Source organism: Mirounga angustirostris, unplaced genomic scaffold (genome assembly GCF_029215605.1).
Source record: "Mirounga angustirostris isolate CCGP_5_RB_7025 unplaced genomic scaffold, mMirAng1.0.hap1 SCAF_14, whole genome shotgun sequence".
Taxonomy (NCBI): domain Eukaryota; kingdom Metazoa; phylum Chordata; class Mammalia; order Carnivora; family Phocidae; genus Mirounga; species Mirounga angustirostris.
Window position 1 is genome coordinate 81,860,208 of NW_026991722.1, and position 27,715 is coordinate 81,887,922.

General features: G+C 44.8%; 1 protein-coding gene and 1 long non-coding RNA gene across 3 annotated transcripts in view; one reads left to right on the forward strand and one right to left on the reverse strand.

The window, feature by feature from the left end:
• Window positions 1-9,346, forward strand: part of HSPB8 (heat shock protein family B (small) member 8) — a 67,928-nt gene extending 58,582 nt beyond the window's left edge. The window contains exon 4 of one of the 2 annotated variants that reach the window (XM_054510495.2): window positions 8,270-9,346. In XM_054510495.2, the coding sequence (XP_054366470.1) occupies window positions 8,270-8,519 (250 nt within the window). In that variant the 3' untranslated portion in view covers window positions 8,520-9,346. The remainder of the gene's footprint in view (window positions 1-8,269) is intronic. The other variant, XM_045887533.3, reaches the window with a different exon arrangement.
• Window positions 1-27,715, reverse strand: part of LOC135362572 (uncharacterized) — a 41,651-nt gene that overhangs the window by 4,647 nt on the left and 9,289 nt on the right. The window lies entirely within an intron of this gene.

Consider the following 27,715-nt stretch of genomic DNA (forward strand, 5'->3'; position numbering starts at 1 on the left):
AGTCCATGAAAGCCTGGGCTTAGAGAAGCCAAGTGGCTATTGTTTCTTGGGCACTAGGTAACAAAGGGCATGATTCATACCCAAACTCCCTTCAGTCATTCCATTTTCATCCCCTTTGACAGATGGGAAACAGACTCAAAGAAGTCAAGGGACTCCCTCAAGGCCTTCTGCCAGCAACATTCAGAGCCAGGGCTGAACACAATGCAGTCCAATTCTTTCTTCTGGATCATAGATCCAATTTCTCAACTTCAGCACCACTGACATTTTAGGCCAGATGATTGTTCGTGTGGGGGACTGTCCTGGGCATTGCAGGATGGTGAGCAGCATCCCTGGCCTCCACCCACTAGAGGTCAGTAGCGCCCCCTCCCCAGTTGGGAGGGCCAAAGAGGCCTCCGGACTTTCCCCAGTGTGGGGGGTGGGGGATCAGTCCTGCTTGAAAACCATGGCAGTAGATGCCCACCCATCCCCACCCAGTGAAGACTGTCTTCTTTATCTCCAACTGCCTAATACCCAGCACAGTATCTGGCCCACAACTGGTGCTCAACTAAAGTTTGTTAAATAAAAGGAAGGGAGGAAGTGAGACAGGGAGAGGAAAGATGAGGGACAGAAGGGGGAAGTCCACCCAGTATGCATACTACTGACAGTCTGTAGGTGACTCAACCCAAATTGATTTTCTAACCGAAATTCTATTCAAAGTACCCCAGGGGATAGTCAAGGTTTTGGAGAATCTTGTGAGAAATTCTTACATGAAATGAGCAGTCTTTCCATGATATGATTCAGTGCACACACACACACACACACAGGGGTAAAAATGCCTTGCAGGTTTGACTTTTCTGCATGGTTTAGCCAGTGACCACCACCCTTGGCTCAAAATGGGGTGAGCCAAGCCATCACTGCTCCGTTCAATGGGAATCCAATTACCCATTTGGCAGAACACCCTGGGCTCCTCCAAACCCCTTCACGGAACAATATTTGTCAGTGACTGACTGTCACTATGACCAAGAGGGTCCCAGTTGGCCTGGAAGATGCATCTCACCACCCGGGTTCTCCCACTTCCAGCTCTGCAGGATATGGCTGATAACACCAGTCTCAGCTCAGAATGTCCCTGGACCCAAGGACAGCTTTTCTGTTCACACGTTTCAGTCAACAGAAGCTCCAGTATTTCCAGGGCAGGTGTTTCCTGCCTGTACTTTCTGTGTCCTGAATAGGTGGCCTGTTAAGGCTGCATTGTTGGACAAGCCTTTCAAGCAGTTTTTATTCCTGGATATGAGTGATGGGCAACAGGAAAGGGAGTTCTGATGTCAAAGCCGGGCAGGAAAGAATTGTGCAATCAACTGTGTGTGCTTCCACATGAGACCAAGACACGTCCCTGCCCTGAGCACCTGGTGAGCAGGGCATGTGAGAGCCATGCACGTGAACTTAAATCTCGCCTTCAACATCCAGTAGTTGCGTGGCTATGAGATCATAGAAAATATATATATTGGCCACTGCCCCTGGTTCCTGACACAAGGATCCTAAAACCCTTGTAATTTTTTAAGTGCTAAGAGCATGAGGAACATCTTTTGCTCTAATAAGATGACTCTGGATGGGCTCCTGGATGGGGGCTGGTCCCCAGAAAGATCAAGCCATGTTTAGAGGCTTAGAATTTTTGACCCCAACCTCCCATTGTCTAGCAAAGGGAGAGGATCTAGGAAATGGAGTTAATGATTAATCATGCCAATGAGAAGAAGCCTCCATAAAAATCCCAATAGCATGGGGTTTGGGGAGCTTCCAGGTTGGCGAACACATCACATACTGACTGGGGTGATGCACCTCAACCCCACAGGAACAGAAGCTCCTGTGTTTAGGATCCTCCCAGACCTCACCCTGTGTACCTGTTCATCTGACTGTTATTGGTATCCTTTATCATATCCTCTAACAAGCCGTAAACATAAGTGTTTCCCCAAGTTCTGTGAGCCACTCCAGCAAATTAATAGAACCTGAGGTCATGGGAATCTTTGATCTGTAGCCAAGTCTGACAGAAGTTGCGGGTAACCTGGGGACCTACTATTTACAGCTGGCATCTGAAGTGGGGTGGGGGGCAGTCTTGGGGGACTGAGCCCTTAACCTGTGGGATCTGATACTATCTCCAGGTAGATCATGTCAGAATTGGGTTAAATCACAGGACACCCAGCCGGTGTCGTGGAGAACGGCTTGGTGTGGGGGAAACCCTCCACATGTTTGGTGACCCCAAGTGTCTGAGGTGAAGTGTTGTTCTGTGTGAGTAGTAAAGGAAAGACACAGCAGGGAAAAACTGGGTTTTGCTTAATGCAGTGACTTTGGAGGGGCTACTTTAGCTCCCTGGGTCAGAGTGCCCTTGTTTATAAAATAGAAATGCTAATATGACCTACCTCATAGGCAGCTAGATGTATTGTTAGCCAGTTCCAGGCGCTGGAGGCAGAAACGATTTTTATGGAAATGAAATGGAATCCTGGAAAAGGCAGCGTGGCCAGGGTGGGGAAGTGGTAGTCACAGTGATTTGATTTGTGACACAAGAATTCACTTGCACACCCTAAACTGAGTCAACTTGACTTAGAAGGGTGTGTGCAGGGCCTCGAACAAAATAGCTGAAACTTGCTTCCATACAGCTATTTCCTGTAACAACACTGGGATTCCTACGCACTCAAGATAATGCCAAGTACACGATCATTTCCTTTATTATCTGAAGTTTGGGCTGTCTGTATTGAACGGGCATGGACAGGAAGTTCCTGGCTCAGAACGATGGGCAGGAGTTTTCCAGTGTTTTTTAAAGAACAGAGCTAGTAGATTAAGTATGAAGGGTGGTTGGATAATTCTCCAGGTTTCTTAGAGAGAAGCCTGGCATTTATAGCATTAGATTTGAGACAGAAGCCCTGAAATTATATTTTAGTCCCCAAAGCCGGAGTCTGTGTGACTTTGGATGTACCTCTTAACTTCTCTGAGCTACTGTGTAGTGGATACTTTGGGTTATTTCTCCAGACCACTTCTCCCTTTTCCATCAGAACATTCACATTTTTTGTGAGTCACTCCACCCCCGCTATCTTCAGTTTCGCTGTTGTCAGTGGGATTGATCCCACCCTCTGCTCTATGGTGAGCTGTGATTGGCTTAAGCCAATGAGTGCATATTATGTCTTCCACTGTGATTGGTTCAAGGATAGGCCTCTGACCAATAAGACATGGGGACAGGTTTTCTGAGGTTTGGGGGATAGAGAAGTGCTCTGCCCTACAGGAGACATCAGTAGACCTCCTCTGTGTCCCTTTGGGGCATTGCCATGTGAGGATATAAGAATTGGAGGCCGCAATGAATCAACCTGAGAAAGAAGCCAACGAGGCAGCAGAGAGAACGATCCAGAAACAAAGCCAGAGCCTTAATGACAGCATGAAGCTCTGGATCAAACCATTCTTGAATCAGAATATCCCAGGGCACTTCAGTTATGTGAGCCAACAGTCTTCCCAGCCCCCTCCCCGATTTCTTTCTTCCTTAAGCTAGTATAGGTTGAATTTTCTGTTGCTTGCAACCACAATATTCGCAACTAGAGCACTGTTTTCTCTGCCTTACTCCCTCCCCAAATTTCTGGAAGAACAAAATAGGATAATAAGGCATGTGAAAATGGTCTGTAAACTGTAAAGCACTGTACCAATTAGATGTGACAAAAATCAGAACAGTTGTTGTCACTGCCTCAAGGACTTCTTCGCCCAGAATAATCCAATTTGCAGCAGTTGTGGAATATTTCCTCCCATTCCTCTGAAATATATTAGCTTCATTATGTTGAAATTATTAGATCACACATCGATAATGGTGCTTAATGGGACTAACAGTATTATTCTCCTGTAAACAGAAATGTATGTAATTAATAACTCTTTGAGACTTCTTCTATTCATGGGTACTAACTACAACCCAGCCCTTACTGATGTGAGTCCAATCTGAGTATTCTTCGTGAAAATGGACACCCAATCCTTGAGGAGAGAAATATGAAGACCCCACATCTACACTGACTGCCAACTGGCAGGCTTGTCTGAAGAAGAGAGCATAAGGCCGTGTTCCAGCTCTGCCACTGAATCTCTCTGTGACCTTGGATATGTCACTTAATCTCTGTAGACCTCAGTGTCCCCACCTACAATAAGGCAGTTAGACTTACTGGAGATTTTTAACTTTTGGTGAACATCTGTGAGAAGCTGCTGAAAATTCTGGGTTTTCTCCAGAGGAATGCTCTTCTACTCTTTATATATGGAATAGTATATATTTTATTGCAGAAGGCCCATGGAAAACTTGATTTGCTCTTCCTTTTTCATCAAGCCAAACCAACAAGTAAGAAATCTAGAGTAAATGACCTCTAAGGGCACTTTAAGCTCTCTATATTAAGTGTCCATAATTCCATGATTCCCAAGAAGTCATATTTGGGTTTTAGAAAGATTACTTTAAAAAAAATGGAAATTCGGGGCACCTGGGTGGCTCAGTCGTTAAGCGTCTGCCTTCAGCTCAGGTCATGATCTCAGGGTCTTGGGATCAAGCCCTGCATCGGGCTCCCTGCTCGGCGGGAAGCCTGCTTCTCCCTCTCCCACTCCCCCTGCTTGTGTTCCTGCTCTCTCTCTCTGTCAAATAAATAAATAAAATCTTTAAAAAATAAATAAATAAAATTAAATTAAAAATTAAAAAAGTGGAAATTCTCTGGGCATGGATGTCGGTGAGGAGAGGTTAAAACAGGGAATCAGTGAAGAAGCTGTCACAGTCATCCTGGTAAGATATGATGTGGCTCAGACAAGAAGAAAAGGGGATGGATTGGGGAGAGAGCCAAAAGTTAGGACCTGGTATAAGATTAGATGTAGGGAAGAAATCCCAGGGTTCTGGCTACCACTTAGGATCAGGTTCAGCTGCAAGTCACAGAAAACCCAAAATTATAGTGGCTTAACTAAGAAAGAAGAATCTTTGTCAGGTGAAAGACATCTGGGGATAGACAGTCCAAGGCTTTTGGGCAGCTCTGCAATATTTAGAGAACTTGGTTCTTTCTACCTGTTCCACCATCCTATCACATTAGTTCTATCCTCAGGGTCCAAAATGGCTGCAGGAGCTCCAGCCATCACACCTGTGTTTCAGAGTATATGAAGAAGAACAAGTGGAAGTGCAAAACAGAGCCCGCTTAAAGAGCTTTCCTGGAAGCAGAATTTCCACTTGTCCTTCACCATAGAATAGAATCATGTGGCCACATCTACCTGTGGGGGAGGCAGAGAAATGTAGTAATTAGTGAGTTGCTAGGCATATTGCTCAAGATTCTGTTACTAAGGAAGAAGGGAGAATGGGTATTGGGAGGCAACTAGCGGTTTCTGCCACAGGTTCCACTGACAAAGAGACACCGGGAGGTGGAGGGGGATGGAGAAGAGTCCAATTTGGGGAGGAAAATAAAGAGTTCGGTTTGGGACATGCTGAGTTTCAGTGCCTGGGGAATAACCATGAGAGCTGTATGATAGCTGGAAACACAAGCATGAAACTGAGGGAAAAGGCTTGAACTGGAGCTAAAGATTTGAGAGCCACGAGGATAGAAAGGACATGTGGAACGAATCATCTCAAAACAAATCTGATGGCCTCTAACTTCCTTGCCATCCTCGAAGTAGTTCACGGTCTTCTCCCAGCTCTCAAGGGTGAAATCCTTCATGTCATCTACACTGATTTGTCATTTTCCAGCTCCAACCACTGGTTCCCTCTCATACCACTTACCCCTTTGCTCTCTAGACCCAGGACACGCTCGTCCCTGCCCAAGACCCTTGTGAGTGTTGGCCGGCCCCCCTCCTCCATCTCCAGCTCTCACATTCTACTGAATTACCTCTCTTGGCCTTTACAAGCCTGACAATGTTGGAAAATGACACTACTCACCCCATTTTACAGTAAGTGTAATACGAGCTCAAAAAGTGGCGGGATATCTCTAAGGTCACACAACTGGTAAGCAGCAGAATCAGAAATCAGAGCTGAGTCTCCTAGCAGGTGGTACTCTGTTCTCTGCACTCAGCACGCCAGACCACTACCATTGGGTGCCTCTCCATTCTCCAATAAGAAAGGATGGAGAGAGAGAGAGAGAGAGAGAAACCCAAGACACTCAAAGAGCTGAATCCAGTGAAGGGCTTATTCAATCAGTCTGGACAAAACCCTGCCCCATCGTTCTCTTCCCCCCGCCCTCCCACCTTTCCTTCCCACTTCCCAGAAAAACTTGATTAATCCATTAGATTTAACCTCTCTTTAACTTCCTGATTAGTTACATTTATAAACTCCATTTGTTTTTGCTTTCTCATCAAGCCAAACCAACACCCCCAGAAAAAAAAAATAGGCCAATTTTCAGTGCCACTGATTTACTGCAATTTCTGAAAATCAGACCGAACTGAGGAGAGACACGACTGGAATTTCAATTCCTTCTGTTCACATTGCAGGGATCTTTGCTGAATGCAAGGGAAAAGTAACAGGGAAGAAAACTCAGTAATGGCAGGATCCCAGATTTGACCAAGGCAGCAAAGGACCAAGCCCGTTCATAAAGCAGATGAACAAATTCACCTCCTGGTTGAGTGACAAAGCCACAAAGTACAATAACAATAACAACAACAACTAAAGCAATTATATGTTTTTATTGGCAAAGCGAAAGACTCAAAGGGATGGTTCAAGTGGTTGGATGATGGTTGGTTGCCCTGCCTCTATTTCCCTCCCCGCAACCCGTGGTCCCCACAGCAGCTAGAGGGGATATTTAAAAATTAAACGGATTTTTACTTTAACAAAAATAATGCATGTACATAAAGTCCGGTTTTATTATAAAATTGATGACAAACTTTCAGAGGTTCCCTATACTTCCTCATACACCATCTCTCCCGTGTCCCGCTCCAGCAAGGCAAGGACCTTCAATACTCTGGGCTGTCTTTTCTGGTACTTATCTCCATATTTTAAGTAACATACCAATACTGCTATTTATTGGGTTTATTATAGTTCTATTATGAACAATGAGAATTTAATTCTGTCATGATGAAACCCATTATATATATATATATATATTTGTATATATATAATATTTTAAGGCACTGATGCATTTATTTCCATCTTCCAATATTACTGTTAGCTGACTGATGCCATTCAGATTCTTTCATGTAACCTGTACTTTAATTTTTTTCCCCTCTGGATGCTTTTATGATATTCCTTTTATTCCTTCTGTTTTAAAACAGCACGGTGGTATGCCTTAGAGCGGATATATTTTCCCTTTCCTGATGTAGATCACTCAAAAGACCCTCTTAATCTGAAATCTCATATCCTGTGGTTCTTGGGCATTTTCTTGTACTGTTTATTTAATGATTTTACTCCCTCCATTTTTAAAATATTCTCTTTCTAGAACTTCTTTTATTTACCTTTTGAACCTCTTACACCAAATCTCTGATGTCCCTACTTATTCCTTTCTAATTTCCAACTCTCCATCTTTTGGTCCACCTTATGGTAGATTTTTTCAACTTTTCCTCACACCCTCTGTATTGATTTTTTTTTTTTAGCAGTATAATTTGTTTTATCCTATTTTTAATCTTTTCAAGTTGTAAAATATAATATACATATTGAAAAGTGCACAAAACAAAGATGTACCCTCAGTGATTTATCACAAGACATCCATGTTCTTTTAAATTATTTTAATAACTCATTCTTAATTCTTACTGTCCCTTTTGAGAGTATCCTTTTCTTGTTTCATGGATGTAATAGCTTCCCTGAACTCAAAAAGGATATTATGTATTTCTTTTCTTTTCACTTTACTTTAGTTTTCTGTTCCTCTGTCATCTCTGTTCTGATTTCTGTGTGTTAACTTTGTATGATTCATGTTAGAGATTTTTCTGAAATGTTGGCCAATCATTATATGTCCTGACATGTAATGTCATGTAACGTATTTATCAGTTAAAAAAAACTAGAAAGCCAATTGGAATTTTTTCTTGTTCACAGGATTTTTCAACCAGTGGACTTTATAAAAGGTGACCAGATAGGAATCGGTCCCATCTTCTGGGTGTGTGTGTTGGCGGTATGGGGGTATCACCCAATCAGCACCAAAGGGCCTGGTGCATAGTTGATTCTCAACAATTACTTGTTGAGTGACTAATATTAATTCCTGTATTGTTTATATTAGTGAAAAGTTAGATTTTCTAACTTTTCTAACTTTTTATTATGGAAATTTCAAAGATACATAAAAGAAGAATATCAAAAATCCCATGTATCCATCATATCTGACCAACTTTGTTTCATCTATAGTCCACTCTCCAGAAGATTTTCAAGGAAATACCTGACATCAGACCACTTCATCTGGAAAGAGGAAGCCCTTTTTGACACGTTGCCTTTGCACATGGGAAGAATCTCTCTGGCTGGAACTCAAGATTGTGGGGATTGTCATTCTCCAGTTACCCTTGGTTTCAGAAGTAGCTCTTTGTCTCCTTCTATAATGGTGGGCCAACCCCACCAATGGCTTTGGGCTCAACCCAAGGAACATTCTTTGGAATATTAGCCCCAAGGAAATAATTCATTTTAGCAGAACCAAGACCTGTCCTTACCAGGTCTTGCTCTTTGAGGAATGAGGACAAAGGAAACCCTGCTAGCAGAACTTTCGGGAGCTTTACTGTCCTCAGGAAAGCCTATGGTATCATGGCAGCAGGTGACAAGATGTTTAAATCTAAACTCCCACGAGGAAAGTTAAACCAAGTTTTGTCAAGCTTAATCTGCAATTCCACCTTGCACAATCCCCTTTACCTCTCCTATCACTATAGCAACCCATAATAAGTAGTCAGGACATTGTCAGAAGAGACAAAGGGAGCTAGCCTGAAAATCCAGACTTCATTACCAATCATTCTCAATTCCTTGATGTTTTCTTCCTATAGGTCTTTGGCATCTTGTGACCCACAAGACCTACCTATTGGTGTCTGGAAACAGCTCCAGATGAGTCAGAATGCTCATAACATCTTGGCATCAGGCTCATTCAACCCCAAATTTCCCAATGTCCTATACCCATTAGTATTACATGAGTCTTAGGAATTTCAGCTCAGACTTTGCAACCTGCTAACAGAGGTGGTCAACCCACAAGGCACAGTTTCTAAACCAATGCTTCTCAGGTTATCCTGAAAGGTTAATTAGTTTTCCTAATCCTTCGTAAGCCAAAACTTGCGGTCTAGGGGCGCCTGGGTGGCTCAGTTGGTTAAGCGACTGCCTTCGGCTCAGGTCATGATCCTGGAGTCCCTGGATCAAGTCCTGCATCGGGCTCCCTGCTCGGCAGGGAGTCTGCTTCTCCCTCTGACCCTCCCCACTCTCATGTGCTCTCTGTCTCTCATTCTCTCTCTGTCAAATAAATAAATAAAATCTTAAAAAAAAAGAACACTTGCGGTCTATACTCTGTTCAATAAGATGACTCTACTATCACACATTTGGATGTTGTAAAAAATGTTAAATTGCTCTGTAAGTTTCTAAATGCTCACCCTTGATTTCTGTGTTTATCTTGTCATGGCAAATAACAAACAGTTCATGAACCAGTGTACTCTCTATCGGTGTATTCTGCCATTCATGGATGGAGTGAACATCCATCATGTGGCCAGGCTGTCCCAGCATCTGTCTCTTCCTCCCACTTCTTTCCACAGCCCTTAATTCTCTGGGGAGGATGACACCTTTCCTGGCTATAGGCATGGGATATGTGACCTAAGAGAAGCCAATCAGTGAATTCCATCCCTCTGGCCTCAGAAATTGATTCCAGGGTTGATATGTGACCCAAAATGGTCCAACTGGCCAATTGGAATGAATCTCAAAACATTTCCTTGGAATACTGGGGGAAAGATGCTCTCTTCCCCTGGATTTCTGTTGTGTAGGTATGAGATCTGGTTCTGCAACTGCTAATTTTGCTGTAATGAGGCAAGCCTTTCTGAGGACAAGGACACAAAGGATGGCAGATCTGAGAAAATTATGGAGAAATGAAGTCATAGTTCAGATCACATCCTGAACCTCTGGACCAAAACATGCCACAGCCCACCTTACTCCTGAACACTTCTCTTTTTTTGTTAAACCAGATTGAGGTGAATTTTCTGTCCTTAGTAACCAAAAGCTTCCTTTTCGATTTCTGAGTTGCATTCATTTTTCCTAACAGGCACCTATTAAGCATCTACTGTGTGTCAAATACGGTGTTAGGTATAGAAAAAAATACTCCCCACAAAAAAGACTGTGACTGAGTCCAGTGAGGGATGGGTGGCTAATATAGCTAAAAGCATTCAGGGATAGCATCTGGCTCACTTCAAGAGTCCTATGCAATTTTAAGATAATATTTAAAGCACAGGTGTTTGCATTTTATTTGCAAATTATTAACTTTGAAATTAAAAAATAGAGCAATTTTAAGGTTATCCCTAGAAGGACAGCCTGACTTCCTTGGATGACAAAATCTGCTAATTTTATAATCTTTTCCATTTTTGCATACCATCTATTCATTTTTATTTTACTATTTTTAAATTGATTTGCTCATAGAACTTAAATAAATGTATCTGAAAAGGAAACTTCTATAAACCTCTATAAATGGAAAACCAGCACCACTTTACATGAATAAAGGTAAGCATAAAATAAATACAATGAAATTATAGAATGTTAATAAATTCTGAGTATTGTAACTTGACCGAAGTCCTACTCCTCTGTCTTTCATGAAAGGAGAAATTAGCAAGTGTCTGAAAGATGCTAAAGACATGTGAGCACCAAAGCGGAGATTTTTTTCCTTGTTGTGTTTAGATGGGATGAAAGGAAATTGAAAAAAGGGATTAATTTCAAGCAATTCATTGTTATTTAATACTGCCTCTGTGTATAACTGCAAATTCTCTCCTCTGCATAAAATGTTTTCTCCTTACCACTTTTCAGGAAACACTATTCTGGCCAAACCCCATTTTATAGCTGAGCAAATGGAAGCCCAGAATGGCAATGGGACTCTCCCAAGGCTCTCTGATTCCCAGCCTGCTCAGCTCCCCAGTGTTCAAATATTTGATGACTTTCATTGGATTCATATTGTGATTACCTTCTAATCATGACAGGTGACTCTGTTTTTTGTTTTTTGTTTTAATTTATGGCCATGGTATCACATTTCCTTTTACAATAAGCTTTGGTCGCTGTGAGGGTCCTTCCCTCCCCAGGCCTGTATGGAAAACTAGAGGCTGAGATGCAGAGGTTTCTCTAAAGTCGGATCTCTCACTATTGACATTTGGTACCGGATAATCCTTTGTTTTGGAGCCTGTCCCGTGCATTAGCAGCGTCCCTGGCCTCTCCCTGCTAGATGCCAACAGCGCCTCCATCTGGTTGTGACCTCAAAAAAATGTCCCCAGACATTGCCAAATGTCCCCTGGGAGCAAAATCATCCCTCCTTGAACCACGGGTTACTCTGGCTGGCTGGCTGACATTTTCTTAGCCAAGCCCTACAAATTTCCCCAATAAACTTGAACTACAGAGCATCCCTTTGCCACTAACATTGGGGCAACTGAAGTCATTTTTTTTTTTAAGGCTAGGATACTTTCTAAGAAAGAAAGGGAAGTAGTATCAACTCCCCATAAAGTTCACTCCCTTTAGACCATTCACCTACATCCTCCCAAGCAAAGGAAGCACACAGGGTGGCACCTCCAGCAGGTCCTCACTCCTGCTCTCCCCTGGCTTCTCCACGGGGCCTCCTGGAGTGGGTATTTATTTCCTCCAAATCCTGTGCACCTTGACTTTCGAAATTTAAAACCAGGGGCATTTCCGGGCCTCATCCTGGCATTTGGGGTCTGTTCACGACAGTGGCGTTAATGATGAGATGCTGTACCTGAGAAAGTTCAAGAAGGTCTTAGGGTCCCAGAGAGCTATGTACTCTTCTTAGAGGAATCACAGATGTTAAGATATAGGTACCACAGTAAAGCGTGACTGACTGACTGAATAAATGAATGCATATCGATATTTACCCATTCCTTATAAAATACCATTGTCTTATTTCGGGTTCTTCTAAAAAGAGACCCTGAGATGAGAATGTGGGTACAAGGAGTTGATTTGGGAGTGATCCCAGGAGGTGAGAAAGGCAGGGGGCGGGGGGGAACAGGAGACAGCGAAGGGAAGACAGCCAATATGGAGCGCATGAAAGAGCTGGTTCCTACTGTGGGCTGTCGGGGCTCGGTCCTGCTGGGGACTTCTAGGAGGCAGGCACAATATGCTGCCAACTGTCTCACTGAGGGGCATGGGAGCTGGGGTATTTGTCCATCTCTTCCTGTTCCTCACGGCTTGAGGTGTCTCTCCTCTGCCTTTTCCTGCCTCCTCTGAGGGATACCCAGCACACTGCCATAGCCAGAGGACACCCTGAGGCTGAGAGACCCAGGAAGTCATCAGAGCGCACAGAAACTGCACAGTCTAAGGGGTAAGTCTAGGGAACACAGGTGGATCGAACAGCATCTGCCTGGAATAAGCACAAGAGGCTGCCAAGCTTAGAGGAGATGCTTGTACCTGGACCACCGCCCCATCCAGGTGCAGTCTCTGGGATCACTGTAACAACCTCCTTGTCCTCATGTCTCCATTTGTCCACTCTCCACCCGGCAGCCAGCGCCATCTTCCTAAAATACAAGTTTGGGTATCCACCCCTCCCCCCTAAAACTACTCAGGGCCTTTAAGGGGTATCTCAGTGGCTCAGTGAGTTAAGTGTGTCCAAGCCCAGTGTCTGACTGGAGCCTGCTTAAGATTCCGTCTCTCCGTCTCCCTGCCCTTTCCCCACACCTCCCTCTCTAAAAACAAACAAAAACAAAAACAAAAAACCAGAAAAACTCCTCAGGAGCTTCAAGATGAAGCCCAAACCTTTCAACAATCCAACCTCACTTACCTCTGTGGACCACACGTTCTCGACCTAACTCCTGCAAGTCCCCAAACGGAGCACCTGGTAATCCCCAGAATTGTACCAAGCCCTGGAGAGGAAGGAGACAGTACAGTCTACTCCCTGTCCTCAGTGACACCATGAGGTCTACGGAACAGTCTAGCAGGGTGGTGGGGGCCAGGGAGACCAAGATGGAAACAAGGAATTCTAATATTGTGTACACCCAAGGAAGCTACTATGGAAAGAACGCATCACCTAGATGGAATCCACAAACTGAGATCCGTTCATTTCAGATGAACCCTTTGCAGTCACCTCACAGAAAGTCAGAGGAGGGGGACACAGGACAGCTATGTTTGCAAAGACAGTCTCTCCTGATGGGTGCAACAGGTGGCATGTGAGCCCAGGAAGCAATGGCATGGTGACTGCTCCGGACGCAACCAAGAGGGAGAAACAAAGGGTGCAGAGTTCTGCCTCTTTATTAGCAGCCTCCGTGGCCCCAGGTGACAGGCCCTCCAGTGAGTGTCTCTTGGGATCCTCAGAGCTCAGCAGCTCCTATAGACCTTCAACTGATGAGCCTCAGAGGTGGCTGGGCAGCCCCAGGAAGCTAGAAGCAGAGCAAATGGGGGTGGGGGTGGGGGTGGGGGTGGGGGGGAAGCGGGAGGGTGGATGGGTCTAATTATGCAGGAACCATTTTCTGTTTACATAAAATATCTCAAGTAATCAGCAGTGATGAGCAAGAGGAGGAAAGAGCCTGCCTGAGAGTCTGAGGATGTTATGATCAATTAAATACCATCTCTGCAAACGTTCGCAGAGGGACATTTTAAGGTGGAACTGACTTCAATTTGGCGAAGAAGGTCTGGAGTGCTTCTCCTTGGGGCTCCAAAGCGCATGCGTGTCCGCCTAGCCTATGCTGCTAGTTTCACGAAGGTGTATATTCCGAGTTTTATCACCCCCATAGTTCTAGGATGAGTGAAAGAACAAAATGTAAATCATGTCGCCTACTCTGTGCCAGTTGTTTTGCAAATATTATTTCTGAACTCGTGAAAACCCCTATAATGACGAGCCTATTATATGACCCCTATTATAACTCCACTTTACAGGTAAAGAGATGGAGACTTCAAGAGGTAAAGTGATTACTCCAAGGGGACGCAATGAGGCGGAGAGGTAAGGTCCATTTTCACAGTTATGCAAAGTTGGTGTGACTGCCGTGGGTCCATTGGCAAAGTCAAAGACAAGGACTCGAGAGCTGCTAATGCACCCCTGTCCCAGAGGATAGAAGCTGGGCTCGGCACGAGCATGCTGAGGTCTCACCCCAGACTCTTCCTCCTCTTCACTGTACAGCAAGACTGAACTTAATGAGAAACAGGCCCTACAAAACTCTTACGGCCTCTGCTGGTCAGTGGGTTTGGCCATGGCCTTGTTGCTCAGGAGAAGTAACTATTAACTATTTTGAGCAATAGAGCAAGGTGGAGAGTAAGTGTATGCTGGAGCCAGGCAGGCTCTATTTGCAAGCTGGGTGATCTCGGAGAAGTTATTCAACCTCTCTGAGCTTCAATTTTTACAGAGGTGAGTGGGAGGTAAAATTTACTCTGAATAATCAGCGCAAAATTCAATGTGAAGATGTATGATCATCACTGATGTATGATCATCAAATGATCAATGATGATGGTGATGTCATGCCTGGCACAGAGTGGGTGTGCGTTAAAGTTCGGCACCTCCCTGTCCCTTCTGCCTCATCCTTCTAGGCCAGCCCCGTGCTTGGGGTCCTTATCCCCTTCTTGCAGGAATACCTGTGCTGTGTTCAGAATAGGTCAGTTCTGTGAGCTTCGCAAGGCCACACACACAGAGCTCATAGTCAGAGCATGATGATGAGAATTATTATCATATCATAAGCACCTTTAACTATTATTGCTTTAAAGTGTACCACTATCATCCGAAGATAACCCCTATTAACATTTTCACATATACCCTTACAGATATATAGAGTGTAAGAAAGAGATCATACTGTACCTACTCTTTGCCCTGAATTGTCCACCTAACTTCTATATTGTCAACCTCTCTTCATGTCCATAAATATCCATGTGCACCATTACTTTAAAAAAACTCTGTAGTATTCCAGTGTATCTGCACACCTAGAACCTTGTTGTTGGACATTTAACTTTACATTCTTTCTGCTCTTTTAAAGCTGCAATAAATATCACTATAGCTAAGCCACCGTACACGCTCTTACTTCTGTTCATCAAAAAAGAAGATATTCATCACAGTTTTAAAGCCCAGAACACAGGCATGTCATCAATTATATATTTATCGATTTATTTATTTAAACCAATGTCCTACAGCTGGATATTTAGGTCATATGCCCTTTTCCAGCTCCTATAGATAATATTGATATATGTCTGCATATCACATCTTCATCTTATCTGATTATTTCCTTGGGATAAATTCTTAAGAAGGGGAATGAATGGTGCCAGAGGGAATTTATATTTTTAAGGCATCGCAAAGGCTCAGCAAAATTGCCCTCAGAAAGGCTTCCAAGGGCTCATTCACCCACCATCTTACTCAAGTGCTTGCATTCATTCAACAAACATTCACTTTGTTGGGAGGGGCTCCTAACCCAAGCTTTCCTTCTCAGTAATGCACTGCTGCAACCGAGCCCCCAGCTTGCTGTGTACTGGAGACTTGGTTCTGCCCCCCTTTGGGCCTGCATGACTCTGGGCCCCTCCGCCCACCATCTCACCAACCTGCAGGTTCATTGGGACGATCACGTGAGAAGCAGGTCTTTGAAAGAGCTTTGGGCACTGAACAAATTGAGGGGACGTATTGCTAACACAAAGGGACTTTCTCGTGCAGAGTTCTCATTATTATGTTTTGGCACAGAAACTTCAAGTTTGCTGGGAGACTCCTTATTAGGTTTTTTTCACTCTTCCCTGCTGTGGTTACCAAGACACAGATGGAATATAATTTCTGATGGAGAAAACAGGCCTAGAGAGCCTCATGGTTTTCTCCAGACCACATCAGCCTCGGGACTGTTACCCAACTTATCATCAGCCTGCTCTCTGAGCCGTATTTCCTTTTTCTAGATTAGCAGCATAAAAATGGCTATTACCCCCAGAAGATGCACTTGTATTCATAGCGAATCTGATGGTGCCAGCAATTTAAAATGGAAAGGCAATTTGCCATTTAGTGCTTTGTAGCCAAATAAAATGCAGTGACCCTTTCTTTCTCTTTCCAGAAGATTTGGAATTGTCTCTGAGGGTTGGAAGGGAGGAGAGAGAGATTGTAAGACTGTGCAGTTCCTTAAGCATCGAGTTTGCTACTTATTTCTGTGTTTACCATGACATCTGAGCACAGCCCCAGGCCCCCATCAGAGGCATCTGTCATGCCAAAGAAGAAGCATGAGTCTCAAAGCCTAAAACCTACAGCCTAAATGGTTTTGCCACTTACTAGCTGATCAATCAACGTATAACTTATCAGTTCCCTGCTTGGGTGTCAAAACTGCACTTGGTGGGGCGCCTGGGTGGCTCAGTCAGTTAAGCGTCTGCCTTCGGCTCAGGTCATGATCCCAGGGTCCTGGGATCAAGTCCTGCATCGGGCTCCCTGCTCAGCGGGGAGCCTGCTTCTCCCTCTGCCTGCCGCTCCCCTTACTTGTGCTCGCTCTCTCTCTGACAAATAAATAAAATATTAAAAAAAAAAACAAAAACTGCCCTTGGTGCTGTACAGCTTTGAGTAAGCTCATTCACCTCTCTGAAACTTTGTTTCCTTTTCTAGATACTGGAAATAATTTCTACCCAATATGAGAATAAAAGAAAAAGATCTAGAGGAAGACTTGGTCATGTCATGGAGCTTCAATGACAAGTCTGAATAAAACTCATAAAATGACTACTCAAATGACACAGCGGCACTTCTTTGTGTAAATATGTAATTGCACCCACGACGTACACCCCTTGAAACTTTGACAAAGGGAAGTGTGATTGCCCTCCTAGGGTACCCTTTCAAGGCATATAAATGATGCAGGGTCAGTAATATATGGCATACATACCTATATCCTCCTGCCCTTGCCCACAGCAGACATTACTAATCAAACACATTAATCTTTGCCGAAATCCTTCTCAAATAAGGATTTCCAACCAGTTATAGCCAACAGAACAGGGTTGACTAGTGTGATGAAACCTAGCCAATCCCAGATTTAATTGATCAGAGCAGTTATTTGAAATAATCCTCCTCGGAGATTTTCTTCTTGCAGTTGCTAGAACACAATGCCCCTTTAAGGATAATGCTGGTGAAGTAACATTTCCTCTGCACTGAAGATCATTATAGTATCCCTTTCAAGGGGGTTCAGACCCCTCCTAATCAGTGGACCACAACAGTAGCTTCTTACAAATGCCGGGAATGCCAGAGACTCCTCAAGCCAGAAACCACCCAAGCTCAGGCTTACAAAAGACTGGGGTTTGGTGCCAGCTCTGAGTGACTCTGGGCTCTGCCCTCCCACCCCTCCTCCAGAGAATGTGTCCAGTCCAAAGACAAACTAGCCCTCTTACTAGATGTTTAACCTTGGACAAGTTATTTGACCTCTTTGTCCCTCCGTTTGCTCAACTCTAAAATGGGACAATTAACAGTATCTACCTCATCGATTTGATAAGAACATTAAACGAGATGATGCGTTTAAAGCCCTGGCATATGGTATGTGCTCAGTAAGCATTACTTATTATTTGCTATTATTATTAAGCACTTACCAGGTGCTAGGCATCGTTGAACATTATCTTAATTGCATCTTGAAAACAATTGTATAATGCAGGTTTCATGTTGTTCCTTTTTAAAAAAAAAACTAATTGTTGATTGATTTGCGCGAGCATATGGTGTTTGTTGGTGGGAAGCATTTAATGATGAGTGTGTTGAATTTCATGCCCCCATGTTCCTGGGAGTTCTCGTCACAGCTTCAGGAATATCATGCAGGACACTGGACTACCTGAATTTTACATGGCATCAACCAAATGATGTGGTCATTATGCAGTGGGGGTCAAGATCTGAACCCAGGTTGTGTTGGTTCTGTGGAGCCACAAGGCCCCCTCTGGGTCTCTACCACCCCTCTCTTCACATCCACTTTCATAGAAAACAAAGATACAAAAATAAACAAACAACAAACATCAGAAACCTAACCTTTGTGCTCTTATTGTGTACCAGGTAATTTCTGATGTGTTTATCCTCTCTGCTTCATGTCATTGTCAGGAAAGCAACCCTGGAAAATATAGCCTTCCTGCCTTAGGCCTCTCCCACCTCTTTTACTAGTTACGGGAGCTTGGGTTAGTTCTGGATCCTCCATCTCTTTGTCTTTTAGAGACAGGGGTAATTATTGCTAGCCCACAAGACTGTCCTTCATTCATTTGTTTGCTAAACGTGTACTGGACATCTAATGTCAAGAATTGTGTTACATGCTTGATATATACTGGAGGGAACAAAATGGGCATCATCTCTGACCTCAGGGAGCTTCCTGTCCAGGATTAAATGAGATTATTTGTATAAAACTCTAAGCACAGAGCCTGGCAAAGAAAATATACTCAGGAAAAGTTAACATCACTGTTAATGTTACTGAAGGGGCCCAGTCAGGATGTGAACAAACATATTTTTGGTTCTAAAATCCTTTCCATAAAATAGGGTTTTGTAGGGGGCCAGCAGGAGATGAGACTAGAAGGGGACTTGGGGATGTCCAGAGAAGACTTCAGATGGCAGCTTTTTAATACATACACAATAGCAAAGTGCATTCCTTACCCCTCCCAAGCATTTTTTTTTAGGTATTCTCACTCTCTTTCTCATCATCGAGCCCAGCCAGATGTATCCATCTTTAAATTTCCATAAACACACCCCTCTCTGCGGGAATAAATGCATTTTTCCCTTGAATGTGGACCCCGTGTGTTTGATTTGCCTGGAAAGGTGTAGAAACCACCCAGACACGGTGCTAATGGGATGTGACAGAACTCACAGCTTCCCCGGGCCTGGAAGGAAGAATGTTGATGAAGTGGAGCTTAATGAGCTTCCACCCACATTTCAATTATCCTAACAAGCTGCCAAAGTAAGCCCTGTTTGCAGTACTGTGTTCTGGAAGGTTTTGACAAGCCCAGGAGGAATCTATCTGGGCCGAAGCTGAGTATCTAAGGAAGGAAAACACTCTTCCTCTGGGAGAGAGGTACACAGATGACGAGGTCCAGCCGGCAGTCAGCTTTGTCACCTGGTACTTGAGAGGGCCCTTCTCGAACACAACTCCCTCATTAGCTCTCCCTGTACAATTGCATCAGCTATCTACTGCCACCATAATGCCACATAACAAAGAACCACAAAACCTCAGTGGCACAGCATAAAAATTTGTAACCGCATGTCAGTGGGTCAAGTGGGCATTTCCAATCATCTGAGCTGAATACAGTGGAGTTCACCCATGTCCCTGTGGTCGGCTACGTGGCTTTGCTGATCTTGGTTGGGCTGTCTCACTTGTTGAAGACAACTGGGCTGGCTCGGTATTTCTCCACACAATCTCTCATCCTACCCACAGGTTTCTTGACAGGGGAGCAGAAGGGTTCCAAGAGAAAAGCCAACATTATGCAGGGGCTCTTGATCCCAAGCATAGGAAATGTATAATGACACTTCTGCTGTGTTCTGTTGGTCAAAGCAGTAACAAGCGTAAATGAAATTTAAGGTTTGGGAAACAGAGCCCATCCCTTGAAGGGAGGGACTACAAAGTCACAGGGCAGAGTGTGGATACAGGAAGAACATTGATTGGGTCCATCGGTGCAGTCAAATTCCCACAACAAGATACAAAATAACAACCACCATCATTGAAGAGCAACTCTGGGCCTGTTTTCTGTGCATAAGAGGATGTTAAAATGGGATGCTTTGGGTCTTGGCTTCACCTGAAGCCAAGAGTAAAATGAAACGTTCAAATACCTGACATTTCAGAGCAAGATGCTGGCCTTGCAAAGATTTTAGACGAAAATAGTTTTGTAACCCTTGGTCCAACACCCACCTCCAAGGCATAAAAAGGTTGAGTTGAAAACCAGGGAGAGAATTTTTGAAGGGAGTAGTCCAGTGAGAAGTGAGGCTCAGTCCCACTTAAGAAGGAGAGAGGGGGTAGCAGTGGAAGCAGGTGTCAAGGATGCATGAGTTTCCCAGGAGTCAACTGGATAAAGGTATCTGCTGGGATCAAGCCATCTTAAAAGTATCCTGCCTTGCCATTTGCAATGACATGGATGGAACTGGAGGGTATTATGTTGAGCGAAATAAGTCAATCAGAGAAAGAAATGTATCATATGATCTCACTGATATGAGGAATTCTTAATTTCAGGAAACAAACTGAGGGTTGCTGGAGTGGTAGGGGGTGGGAAGGATGGGGTGGCTGGGTGATGGACACTGGGACATTATGTGCTATGGTGAGCACTGTGAATTGTGTAAGAATGATGAATCACAGACCTGTACCTCTGAAACAAATAATACATTATATGTTAAAAAAAGAAGATAGTAGGAAGGGAAAAATGAAGGGGGGGGGAATTCGGAGGGGGAGACAAACCATGAGAGACTATGGACTCTGAGAAACAGACTGAGGGTTCTAGAGGGGAGAGGGTGGGGGGATAGGTTAGCCTGGTGATGGGTATTAAGGAGGGCACGTATTGTATGGAGCACTGGGTGTTATACTCAATGAATCATGGAACACTACATCAAAAACTAATGATGTAATGTATGGTGATTAACATAACATAATAAAATTAAAAATAAATAAATGGAAGAGAAGAATTAAAAAAAAAAAAGTATCCTGCCCAAAAGCAGCAGAGAGGGGCACTAATGTCTCCCACCTGGCATGGGAGCTGGCAAGGACGGGAGGAAACTAAAAATCTCTACCCTGTCAGGGGACTGTGCCATGCAGAAGGCACTAGAGGGGGCCCCCCAAAATCCACAATGCACCTGGAGGAATAGACTCAGTTTTGAACACCTGCCAAACCCAGAGGAACTTTAAATACCTGCCAAGCAGACTGTACCAACACCAAATTATGACAGGCAGTACTAGCCACAGAAGCCCTTTCCCGCCCTCACCAATTGACCCTCTGCTCCCTCAGGCCCTTGGCTAGGAAGCAGGGAGGAGGGAGGGACTTAGGGAATCCAACCTCCTTCTCCAATGTCTGAGTTGAGAAAGGGACAAAGCAGAACTACTACTAACCCACACTAACACTACGCCTTTGAACTGGAAAAAGGCGCCCCCTGCAAGAAGCTTTACTTCCATGTACCTGAAATTTGTCCTAATATATTGTAATAGCTACCTATTACTGTATAACAAGTTTTTCCAAAAGTTGGTGGTTTAAAACATCATTTATGACTTCATGGTCTCTATGGATCAGGAGTCTAAGTCACGGTTTAGCTGGATCCTCTGGCTCAGGATCTCTGACCAGGTTGCCGTCAAGGTATCAGCTGGGCTGTGATCTCATCTGAAGGCTTAACTAGGGAAGGATCCACTTCCCAGCTCATTTGCATGGTTGTTGGAGGGCTGTTGGCCAAAGGCACTCTTCATTCTTTGCCATGTGGGCCTCTCCATAGGAAAATTCAACATGGAAGCTTGCTTCATTAGAATAAGAAAGAAAAAAAGCAAAGAGGAGAGTGCCAGCCAGATGGAAATCAGTCTTCTTTTTTTAAGATTGTATTTATTTATTTGAGAGAGAAAGAATGTGCACGGGGTTAGGGGCAGAGAGAGAGGAAGAGGGAGAAGCAGATTCCTCGCTGAGTAGGGAGCCTGATGTGGGGCTCGATCCCAGGACCCTGAGATCATGACCTGAACCGAAGACAGGCGCTTAAACTACTGGGCCACCCAGGTGCCCCAGAAGTCAGTCTTTTATAATCTAATCTCAGAAGTGACATCCCATGACTTCAACTGTATTCTGTTAGTTAGAAGCAGGTCACTAGGTCCAGCCCCAAAGGTAGAAGGTCACACAGGGTGTAAATACCTTGAGGGAGATAACTGCGGGGGTCATCACAGAAGGCAGCTACCACATATACTGATTTTATTAGCACTACACACCACTGTTATTGGTCAAAAGTCTGTCATAATAAATACACAGATCCACAATGTCCACGATATGAACCAAAGCCACTAGTCTTAGGTGCTGTACAACCTGCCAATCATATGTGGTTGCTTTGTGGAGATGCTTTAACATTTTTAAAACATTTTTTTGTGGAAGTTTTCAACCATTTACAAAAGTAAGGGAAATAATAAGATAAAATAATAAAAGCAGTCATTCTTGTTTCACTTACACTCCAACCCATTGCCCCATTGCCCCCAATTGTTGAAAAGCAAATCTCAGACATCACCTTATTTCATCTTTAGGAATTTAACACCAAACTCCACATACCACATTTACCATTACACCATTAACAAGAGTCCCCTAATTTCATCTACGAATTCAGTCAGTGCTCAAATTTCTCCAATTTTTTCCAATTTCAGAAATGTCTTTTTTACAGTTGGTTTGTGTGGGAAAAAGCTTCGATGCAGATTTTTTAACCATGACTTAAGAGTGGGCATTTTAATTACCGAGACAGAACTATTCTGGGAGTGGAGATGACTGCAAGGTGTTTTATCATACAGGAAGAACCAGTGAAGGGATGGAGGTTGCTCGAGATTTTACCCAGCGGCCGAGAAAGCCTAGCTCACCATGGCCTCATCCAGGGACAGGGAGGAAAAGAAGGCCACCTCCTCTTTGGTACCTTATCACGTGCTGCTTGCTCATCGGGATGGTGACACACAGGTTATCTCGAATGCTCACTGGAGTCCTTCAAGCTGGGTGTTCTAACCCTCACGTTCACATGTGAGAAAATGTAGACACAGGAGAACAACCTTGCCTCAAGTCACACCGTTCTTGAGACAGCTGATGCCCCCAACTCGAGTCTGTCCAGCCTCCCCAGGGGACTCTGGGAGCAGGCTTTCATACTGCCATAGCTCCTATGACATGAAGATACTGTCAATGCCTTGTTACTTGACCATACCTCTTCCTTGTGAAAGCCTTTCTACCTGATGTTGGCAGGAACTGGACCATATCTGCTCCTCACTTTTGTTTCCTAGTACTCAGCACAGAACTGGGTACATCGTAGGTGCCTAATAAATGTAACCCATACAAAGCCTGGCTAGCCTGCTTCAGCCCTGAAGTCACCATAACACAGAACCTCATGCAAAGAAACCCCCGTTCTGACAGACAACCGGTCTGAGGAGCAGTTTAACTCCCCTGCCCCAGCCCCATCAGCCACAGAGGGGCAATGAAACAGATTCATGTCCCCACTATAGAAATTTACCTGAGAACATTCCATTTTCTTTGCTTTCTGGAAGCTGGGGGTTGGGAAGAATCTGGAGGAGTTCCCAGCATTGTTTCTTTCGATGGGGCACCTATGGTCAAGTGAATGGTAGTCTTCCACCCCATGAAGCTTTCTCAAAAGTGGTTACTTGGGTCTGAAACCATCCATACACCCCAGCCCCTCTCTTTGCCTGACAAACTCCAATTCCTTCAGGGTTCAGCATAAATCGAATTTGCTTGATGAAGCCTTATCTGTCTTTCCAAATGAAGTGTCACCCCCTCTGGTGTACCCATCACGTGCTTGTCTGTCTTTCCCTCAAAACCGTAAGCCCAATAAGGCAAAGACTGCATCTGTCATACCTGCAACATGGTAGGTACTCAATAAGTACTTGTTGATTGATTGTTTCATTTTATTTTTTTTTAGGTTTTATTTATTTAAGTAATCTCCACACCCAACATGGGGCTCGAACTTACAACCCCGAGATCAAGAGTCTCATTCTCCCCTAACTGAGCCAGCCAGGCACCCCTCTTTTTATTTAAAAGAAAAAACCCCATAATTTGAAAACTGCATTTGCTGAAGTCTCTCAAAAAATACCACAGAGCCCAGATGCATTGTCTCCAGAAAACAAGGCAAAACTTGAAATCCACTTTCTTCTCCCCATTGCTGTTCCCACAGTTCACTCCACCAAATTCTTCTCCTTTGTCAATTTCCTAAACTCTCCAAACCTAACCAAACCATAGTTCATGCTCTTCTCTTTTGATGTAGCCTTTTCTCCTATAATTAACTTGCCCCCCCTGTCTCTTTTGATCCATTCACCCATTCGTTCTCTGGATCCCAGAAAGCAAAGAAGGCCTTGAGAGTGAAAAGAATCTTACCTCCTTAGAAGGTGAGAGGGAATAATAAACTACTGAAGACATGGATTTTTGCCCATTTTGTTACCTGCTGTGCTCTCGGTGTTTGGGATAGTGCTTATCACATAGTTGGTGCTCAGTCAAGATTGACTGGTTGGGTAATATATTTTCTTTTAAAGTCATATGTTTTCGTTGTTGTTAAATGAATGGATGGATAAATAACAAGAGGTGTTTCATGAGAGAAAGGAAGCAAGGGAAAGACGAACAACAACAAAAAAACCCACTATGTTTTCCCCCTCTATTTGGAGGACTAAGATGGGATGTTTGCCTGAAGAACCAAGTAATCATAGCAAGTAGGACACAGCCCCCGGTCATTCTCAGACTTCAAGGGCCGTCTGCTGCTCAATCAGCAGGAAAACAGCACCGGGGACAGGGGCTAGGTGCAGCTTGGCAGTGTGGCAGCAATTGAGCTGACAATTTCCTTCTATGTTTCAGCATAATTGAATTAGCATCCATGGAGACTGTCTCCCAGACATCGGCAAATGCAATACTGTGGAGCAGGCACCACAATTCATCTGGCATTATGAGGCATTGAATTGCCATCCAATCCTGCACCTCTCCTCGTTGCTTTGTGTGTGCTCGTTAGAGGAAATTAGGTGGATGCGACGAGCCTGGGAACAATTAAAATCTTCCCACTTAGGCGATTCCCAGCAGTGGTACCCAACTTCTCTTGAAAAGCACTCAGGTTTGCTCAGCAAGTGTGTATGCCCGATGTTCTGGATGTGCTTTCTCATTCTGAGCAATGGATGACGATTCATTTTGCTCCAGCTAAGGCTACGGACTGGTAGGGCATACAGGAGAGAGGACATGCGGGGACAGCCATGATACGAACCAACCAGAACAGCATCCATAATGGACAGTGCCACAGCCAGGAGTCTCAGGACTCAGTCCACGGGGAAAAGCTCAAGATGAGTCTAAGCAATGGGGCTTGATGGTGGACCACAGACAAGGACCAGGAGGACAGCAGCCAGCAGCAAGTTAAGACTAGAAGTTGGGAAGATTAAGAGCAGGATGAAGTGGGGAGTGAAGAGTGCCATTTGGGCACATGGTTCAGAATCAAGATTGTGAACATTAAAAGCATGCTAGATTGAATCTACTCTGAGGCTAGAGGCCACTTAAAGGACCGTGTTTTACTGGCTGGAGGGAACAGCTGATAGCTGCTGGGAGCAGAGCGGTATGGGAGAAAGAGCAGATTTTTGGAGAAATACGGATTGGAGATTGAATACCAATCTTACCATGTTTGACGGTTAAACCACGACACCCCTAGGATCTTCTGCCTCCTCGATGGAGAAAAGAAGACATTTATCTTGCAAGACTCGGAGAGGCTCAGGGTTGTGCTAAGTGATACTGGAGGTGTCATGTGTAACAGAACTTTGTCTTGGTTTGGGTTCCACCGGAAAGGAACCTTTAGATAAGGATTATAAGGATTTGAGTGCAAGCAGTTTATTTGGGAGATGATGGAGGGGAAGTGGGAGAATGAGGCAGGGAGAGAAAGAAGCCAAGTAAGGATTTGTGATCAAGCCAGCGACCACTGTGGGCTCCAGAACTCATCCCATGGGCGACTCTGGGAAACCACACAGAACACAGGTCTCGGTATTAGCTTAGTGAGAGATCTGGGAATTTTAGACACTGACTCCCATCAGTCATTCGCTGAGGGCTGCTCCTGGGGGCTGTTCACTGCCTAGCACTTTTGGTCTGCCTTGGGAGTGGGCAGGCCTGCCTTCCTCATCTTCAGAGAAAGCCCCAGGCACACAGATGCGGATACTAGCAGAGGGAAGTTGGCCTTTCTGCTCTGACGTGGGGAGTCCTGAAGGGGTACTGACAACTTCTGCTGGTGGGGGACACATTGTCCCAGTTTGGACTGGGTCCCCTAAGCAAGCCAAGAGTGAAACAGTACGTACCAAGTGTTCCCATGTTCCAAAGACAGGTACAAGACCCCCAACAGGACTGGCAAACTATTTCGTGACTCTTAGCCTTTCACCAAATTCGAGGAGAGTAGGGAATGGGAAGGATGATTTCTTTAGAGAGAGTGGATGGAGCATCACTGTTCTCTCCCCAACCCCACAGGGGCAGGAAGAGCTGTGCCTCCCTCACCGGCAGCCTAGTGGAAGGAGCTTAGAGGGGAACACATGGGAACATGAGCTGCATCCTCTGAAGACTGGAGTCCCTATGGGCTGGAATCTGACTTGTGCCTGAGAAATCTAAGAGATGCAAAGAAGAAGCTGCAGAAGAAGGCTGCAGTCTGAAAAGCAGCTGCTCTCCCACCAAAGTGTTTTCCTTGGGAAAGGAGAAGCAGAGAGAGAGAGAGAGCGAGAGAGCTGACCCAGGGATATCTGAAAGATGCTTTGCCTAATAAGGCCCTCTAGAGGAATGATGAGCCCCCAGCCCATGGAGACAGACCTCGAACAACCAAAGCCAGAGGGACATCATTACTGGACAGTCAGAACATTTCTAATGCCAGACAACCACAGGTGAGAGATGTGCGCCCAGGGTCCCCGCAGACGGATGCACACTCGGTGCACTGAAAAAGGGGCTGGCTCAAGAGGGTGCTTGTTGCAGAAATCCAGCCACGCTCCGCTCTCAGGGTATGCACACCAATGTGGGCTTGCAAAAACCTAGAGAAGGAGAAGGCTTTTCCTAACCTGCAAAAGACAGCATCCGTGAGCTAAACTGAGCACCCAGAGGCTGCATCTGAAGGCAGGGCAGATCTTTTTTCTAATCCCCACAAAGGTTTTGTTGTTTTGGAGCCAGTGGAGACAGAGGTTCAGAGTTCATGCACGCAGCCCAGGAGAGAGCACTAGCCTGCAGAGCCCAGCTCATAGTAGTCCAGTCACGAGCAACCTCCTCTTATCCCCCCTTGCACCCTCGCCCACCTCGGAGAGGCAGGGCGGCCTGGCTTGGGTCGGGTTGGAGGGCAGAATTACCACCCCCTTAACGGCAACTCAAGAAGCTGAATGGTCCCTTTTCCATTGCAGCTTCTGCTGGCAGCAAGCCTGAGCAAATGAAACCCAGGGGTTTGTTTTTTATTTTTGGGTTTTTTTTGACAGAGACAGGAGAGAGGGAACACAAGCAGAGGGAGTGGGAGAGGGAGAAGCAGGCTTCCCGCTGAGCAGAGAGCCCGATGTGGGGCTCGATCCCAGGACCCTGGGATCCTGACCTGAGCCAAAGGCAGACGCTTAACGACTGAGCCACCCAGGCGCCCCAAAACCCAGGGGTTTGACCCTTGCACCAGACTGGACATAGGGATCACTGAACTGCCAAAGATGTTTTTATAACCCACAAATAAGCAGATGAGCTAAAGAGTCTGTCCGACATTCATTCACAGAGAGAGAGAGGGTCAGTCCTGTGATTGCACAACTGGGGGAGAAACAGAAGTAGCTCGATGACTGTATCCCTTAAGTCCTGCTCTTTCAATACACAGATTATTTAGAGAAAGCATCCAACAGGTGTTGTATATGGGAAGCATCTAAAATGTATCAATAAATAGCCGCTCTTGTCATTATGAGCCGGTTGTTCAGGTGAAGTTTAAACGAGAATTTTCGGACTGTCTGAGTTAACTCCCAGCATGTTAGAACTTGCTGATCAGCCCTGGGCTGTACCAGCTCCTGGCCCAGTGGGAGAAAATGAGTGACAAAGAAC